This window comes from Canis lupus, chromosome X (assembly GCF_048164855.1).
Source record: "Canis lupus baileyi chromosome X, mCanLup2.hap1, whole genome shotgun sequence".
NCBI lineage: Eukaryota > Metazoa > Chordata > Mammalia > Carnivora > Canidae > Canis > Canis lupus.
Genome location: NC_132876.1, coordinates 114,046,703 through 114,053,471, shown reverse-complemented (window position 1 = coordinate 114,053,471; position 6,769 = coordinate 114,046,703). Strand labels below are relative to the sequence as shown.

At 40.8% G+C, this 6,769-nt stretch overlaps 1 protein-coding gene across 2 annotated transcripts in view; it reads left to right on the top strand.

Annotated features, from left to right (window-relative positions):
- The first annotated feature begins 4 nt into the window (after positions 1–4).
- MOSPD2 (motile sperm domain containing 2) overlaps positions 5–6,769 on the top strand; it is a 53,235-nt gene continuing 46,470 nt past the window's right edge. Inside the window, exons 1-2 of one of the 2 annotated variants that reach the window (XM_072816446.1) lie at positions 5–366; positions 523–592. In XM_072816446.1, the coding sequence (XP_072672547.1) occupies positions 358–366; positions 523–592 (79 nt within the window). In that variant the 5' untranslated portion in view covers positions 5–357. The remainder of the gene's footprint in view (positions 367–522; positions 593–6,769) is intronic. The other variant, XM_072816445.1, reaches the window with a different exon arrangement.

The following is a 6,769-nucleotide window of genomic DNA, read 5'->3' as shown; positions in this document are numbered from 1 at the left end:
GGAATGTTGTGAAGCTAAGGGCGGGCGCAGCTCGCTCGGGCGGAGCTCGGCGCGGGAAGCTCCCGTGATCCGGCGGTAGGCGGAGGCGGGTCCGCAGTGCAGGGGACGTCGAGGGAGCGGAGCGCAAACGAGAAGCTAATGGAAAGCCAGGCTGGGGCCTGGTTCCGCCTCCACACCCAGGCGGCCACATTGGATTGGGCAACGCGGCGACGCTTCCGCCCGCCTCCCGGTGTCACGCGACCGTCTCCACCTCCCGCCCTTCCCTCTCTACCTCCCGGCCCGCGGGGCCAGTGATGAGATTTTCGGACAGGTGGGCAAGTGGCCACGGCGATCGAGATCTCGTCCACGCCCGCGACCATGGCCGAGGTGAGGGGGCGACCACACGGCTGCCGGCCGTCCCCCCAGACCCGGAAGCTTCCTCTGAAGCCCGGGGGCCGTGCGCCCAGGTGCAGGTGGGCTGGGCTGAAGGGAAGCGGGATGGTGCGCGTGGTATCTAAGCGTCCCTTCGTGTCTCCCTTTCAGTATCACGCCCAGAATAAAGCCAAGCTCATCTCTGAGACCCGGCGGAGATTCGAAGCCGAATATGTGACAGGTGGGTACCGCGTTCTCGATGTTGAGGCAGGTGTGCAGCGACGGTCCCTAACTTTGCAAAGATCTTTGCAGGTGTCTCTGGGGAAAGGCTTTAGGGACCATTTCGACCCTCACACGGATAATGCCCTACACGTTCCCAAGGTTTTCTTCTCCATACACGCCATCCACGCTGCTCCAATTGGGCAGGTGATACGCCCATTGCTTCCTAAAGGGTTAATGTAAGTTGGAAATTGGTGAGTTTCTAGCATCTCGAGTTTATGGAACTTGCAGGACACTTTCAAGGCCCACGGCACAGGTGACACTGTCTAGTGCAGTTTCTCTGCTGACCTTTCACCAGCAACAATAGAGAAAAAGAATCTGGAAACGGCCATAATGCTATTCACGTGTACTTAATTGGGAATACAAATTCCTTAGATATTTTGCCTGATTCCACTTCATACAACCCAGTATGCTACCCACGGAGTAGGCCTTCCAGTGCTGGAACAAGTTCTCTTTCATCCTACACTGCACCTAGCTAAAGCACCTATACCAAAGTCCAGAATTGATTTATTGGTTGAACATTATGTGTTCATATGGTTGGACAAATGTCCCAGATACTTGAAACTGATGGCTTAATCCTTGTATAGTGATTTTTTTAAACTTGCAGGATAATTTATTATAAGTCTGAAATGTTGAATCTTGACCCTGCCACTTAATAGCTTTGTTGTCTTTTCTAAGCCCCTGTTTCTTATCTGTGAAATATGAATAATTAGGTTAGGATAATTAACTGAAAAAACATATCTGACTGTCTAGCATGCGGTTAACCTATTGTAGGCTCTCAACGAATATTTTGTCTCAAGTCATTTTGGTTGCTGTAGAAGGGGTTAAGCTTCTGCATCTTAACTTTAGGGCTCAGCAGAGGTTCTCTGCAACTTTAGAATGCCCTAGATTAAATGTCAGTGATGACCTAGAACAAATAAGGAAATGTGTTCCAGATAACCTGGTCACTAAATCTTTTCATCCTCCCTGTCAATTTCCTTTACATCCCAAACTTTGCACTAGAGAGTTGCAAAAGCACTTGATTCACTTTTAGCCCAGAGATCTCATTTAAATAATATAGCTGGTTCCAGGAAAGAGATAATTCTAAAATTGCTTTCTATAGAAATGTAATTCTTAGAGTTACATGGTGTATAGTATTTTAAGAAGTAACCCAAAACTTGACCTAATGCACTAGTGTCTTCCCAATAGTCATGTACTTATGCCCAACAAAGGAAGCAGGATATATGTATACGTGTGTATGTGTGTATATATGTATACATATATGTGTGTGTGTGTGTGTATATATATATATATATATATATATATATATATATAGTCATAGAAGTTTAGCAATAGAGAAGATAGTAAGTTATCTTGGTCCAGCCTTCTCATTTTTAAAATGAAGAAAGTAAGATCTAGAGAGATTAAGTGATTTGCTCCAAATCCTTGGTCTTAGTGGCTAGGCCTGAGCTAGTTTTCTGAATTTCACCATAGTGAAAATCTTTAGGCAACACCATTGTGTTGAATTAGATCATATCACTCCCCAACTTGAAAGTCTTCAATACAATCACATTGTGTTTAGAATAAAAATCTCAATTCCTTATGGTGGCCTACAATGCAAGGCCATGCATGCTGTAGTTCTTGCCCACCCTTCCATCCTAATCTGTAACTACTCTCCTTGTTTAGTACAGATTTCACCGCTGCCCACAGTAAGTAACATATCACACATTGCAAACTAGGACACACTCACACATATACACATAACTGGAGCAAAAGTTCATTAAAGAATACTTATTCTGAAAACCTATGACTCCGTGTTGCAGTGATCCACAGTTTGAAAAACATGACCAGCCACACTGCTTCTTTTATGTTCTTCCAACAGACTGAATCTGTTTTTATCTTGGGACCTTTCCACTTCTCTGTTTGGAAGGCTCTTGCCCAGATAGTGTGCACAGCTAGGTCCTTTTTTTCTTTTCCATCTTGGCATAAATGTATCTGAGAGGCCTTTACTGATTATCAAATAGCCTCCCCGTCTTGTTTATTTTGTCTCCTTTACAGCTCTTACCATAACCTGTAATTATTGTGTTCATTTGTTTACTTGCTTATTGTTCATTTCCTCCGTAGAATGTATACGGGTCTGGGGCAACCTGTGGACATTAAGAGCGGGGACTGACTCACCTCTGTATACCTTGCACAGTTTTCAATATATACTCAATATAGCAATGCTTAAATACATATATAGGGAGATTAATCCAAGTCTGCATTATGAGTCGTCCTGACTCTCCACCCTCTCCCCAAAGTCTGGCAAAGAGCAGCCCTCACAATATGTTTCATAAAGATGAGCATTCTTTCAAAGGAGAGCACTGAATGCATTAAGTATAAGGAGGGTTTTGACCTGAAATATACACATTCAGGTACATGTGAATGCATGTGAGCAGGTTATCTGAACAGGTATTGTAAATACTAATTTAATTAAAGACTTGCTCGGGAAAGAAAAATAAAAACCTGTGAAGACTTTCTCCCTTTAAAGTATGTTTCTTGAGATACTGCATCTCAAAGTAGGAAAGTAGGAAAAATGGTAAAAAGGTAGTTTTGATCTGCTTGTGTTCACCCTTTCAGGTTTCCTTTTTAGAAATTAACTCAAGTGCTTAGAGAACCTGCACTTTCCTTCTTCCTTTGTCTTTCACTTCACCCTTTCTATTTTCACTACCATTTTTTTTGTTTCAAAAGAGGCTTAAGCTGACTTGAGCAAACATGTGATGTTTTTCCTGAAGGAAAATAATTATCTGCAAATATGTCACTTTAAGCACTGGCTGTACTCCAGAAACCCTTTTGGAGGTAGGTTCTTGGGAATTCCAAGCACATTTTTGTTTCCTTAAAATTAAGTTGCCAATTATGGATAGATTTGTAGCTGGCAAAAGGAATAAAAGTGCATAATTGTTTTATGCATTACAAATGGTCCTTTTTTTCCTCCTTGTTTCTGTGAGAAATTCCATGCTGAGTCTCAAATGAGGAGCATTTCCCGTTCTCTCTTCCTCCTTCTGGTGGCCAAGGCAAGAGACTACTCTCTTGTGACAGTAATTTATTTGGTTCCTCAAATACTCATTCTGCGCTTAATTCTGGGAAGCAGTGTGTTAATAGTGGAGAAAGAAGTGAAGAAGGATAGAGCCTCTTCCTGACCTACTACAATCTAGTAGAGGTGTTAAAACAGAGCTATTAGAATTCAGGCAAATTGTATCAAGAGGAATAAGAGTGCTAAAATCATTTCCGTAGAAGTCAAAGACAAGGAAAAAAATCACACGTGGTTGGGGTGATTGGGTTAGCAAGGAGTGAGAAAAAACTTCATAAAAAAGGTGGTGTTTTGGGGGCACCTGGGTGGCTCAGTTGGTGAAGCGTCTGCCTTCAGATCCCATCAGGATCCTAGGGTCCTGGGATCTAGCCCAAAGTCTGGCTCCCTTCTCACTGGAGAGCCTGCTTCTCCCTCTCCCTCTCCTGCTCCTCCTGCTTGTGCTCTCTGTCTCTATTTCTCTATTAAATAAATAAAATCTTGAAGAAAAAAAAAAGGTGGTGTTTCTCATGAACTTTGGAAAATGTTTGAATTTGGCCAGGTAGAGAATATGATCCAGATGGATCAGATATTCTGAGCTAAGGCACTGTAGTGAGAAGGTACAGAACATGGTCTGGAAGCCATGGGGGGGGTCCACCTTGATGAACCTTAAGGAGGGTAAGCACACCCACTAAAGACAGCTGGGAATGTAGTGTAGAGAGCTTTGAACAAAAGCGATGTTTCTACTTTAGTGAGTTTGGAAAGCAGTTGAGGGGTTGGTGGGCTTTCTTATTTTAGGTTTGTTTTTTGACTTTACAAGTATATGAATTCATTTAAATGAATTTGGATGATACCAAAAAAGCCCAAAGAGTCCCCCATAAGCTTACTATCCAGAGATAGCTCTGCTAACAGTGGATGCATTTTTTCCATTTTGTTTTTGTTTTTTTAATAGGCTCCACACCCAGTGTGGAGCCCAATGCGATGCTTGAGCTCATGATCCTGGGATGAAGACCTGAGCCAAGATTAAGAGTCAGACACTTAACCAACTGAGCCAGCCAGGTGTCCTCAGTCATTTTTTCCTATGTGTTAAAAATTTAAAGAGTAGTTAAAAGACTATTGTGTATGTAATTTTAGGGCTTGCCTTTTTTAATTGACACGATCAATTTTATTTCCCGATATTGATGATGTAAACTGTTTTACATTACTATTTAATACTTAGTTCAATAAATAAGAGATCATTTTCTTTTATCTTAAATACTCCCTATTTGGATATTTAGATTTTTTCCAGTTTTTTGTTAATATGGTTTTTTGTGCAGTAGTTTAGATTGTTTCCTTAAGATTCATGTCTAGAAGTAGAATCATTGGTTTCAAGAGTATGAATATTTTTAAGATACTTCATATATGTGTTTCCTTTTCCTGCCCAGAAGTTGCACCGAGATTCATTCCCACCAGCATGTGTGATAGTGTTAACCTCACCACAGCCTTACCCATTTGTCTTGTCGTCGTCATTCCTTAACTGAGGGTTCTTTGTTTCAGTTTGCATCTAGTTACTAGTGAGAGTAAACGTCTTTTCATGTATTTGCATCGATTTGTAGTTTAAATTTTTTTCATCACTATGGCTTCTACAGCTGGTTTGAACTTCTCTTGTTTATGTCACTTCCACTTTTTTCATGTTTTTAATATATTGAAAACTACCCAATCCTTTGTGGTTTCTTTCATTGCTGTTAAGTTAAATAATTTTCTCTCGTCCGATAATTTCCTAGTCCTTTAATTTTTGTTTTGTCTTGATTTATTATTTTTTACAATTTGAAATATCTCATTTTAAAGATTTTATTTATTTATTTGAGAGGGGGGCAGAGAGAGAGAGAGAGAGAGAAAGAGAAGGAGCAGGGGGAGGGGCAGAGGGAGAAGCAGACTCCTCACTGAACAGGACAGGAAGCCCATAGGACCCAACTGAGCTGAAGGCAGACACTTAAACAACTGAGCCACCCAGGCGCCCCTTGAAATATCTTTTAAGTACAAACTGTATGAAACATGAATGAAGTGAATACCCATATACTTATCACTCAGCCAAAGAAGTAGAGCTTCCTGTGTACTCCTAGCCCTGCCATTCAGGGGCAGTGACTTGTCCTGCATTTGATGTTACTCATTCTCTTGCTTTTCATTAGCTTTACCACCTATGATGTATCCTTCACCAGTACTTCATTAAGTTTAGCTGTTTTTTAACTTTAAATAAAAGCTGAATATATTTTTCCATGACTTGCTTCTATTACTCAAGAGTCATTCATATTGTCAAACATAAATGGAATTGATTGCTTTTTATAGCTGTGTAGTAGTGCGGGGAATGAAAATATCAGTTGATGGATTTGGGATTGTTTCTAGATTTTGCTGTCATGTGCAATACTACTACAAACATTTTTAAATATGTCTGGTGCCTAGACTTTCTCTAGGGCAGTGGTCCTCAAAGTTGGTCCAGGAACTTTAGTTCCTTGAGACCATTTCAAGGAGCTTGAGAGGTCAAAACAACTTTTATAATAACATCAAAGTATCATTTTCCTTTTTCACTGTCATTCTCTCACAAGCATACAGTGGCATTTTCCAGAGTTCACATGGCATGTGGTGATGTCATTGCTCTGACAGCTGATAGAATGTGTGCTTGTGTGTTCTCATGTTTAAAACTTTCCTCAATTCTAATACCTAATAGAGTAACTACTGGTAAATATAACCCATATAAATAAAAAGCTCTTTGGAGTCCTCAGTTATTTTCAAGAGCGTAAAAGGGGCCCTGGGATCAAGAAGTTTGAGAACTGCTGCTGCTCTAAGGTTTGCACCCAACAGTGAAATGTGTGGGTTATAGATGAGGCACATGTTCAACTCTGCTAGGTAATACTGAACTATTTCCCAAAGTGATTATACCAGTTTTCATTTTAGCCAGAAATTCGTGAGTGTCCTTGTTTTTCCACACTCTAAAATTTGGTGGTGGTAGTGGTTTTTTTTTTAATATTTGCCCATCTGATTAGGGTGTAGGGATATCTCATTTTGGTTTTAACTTGCATTTCTTTGGGTACCAATGAGATTGAGCATTTCTTCATATCTTTATGGACCATTGGGTTT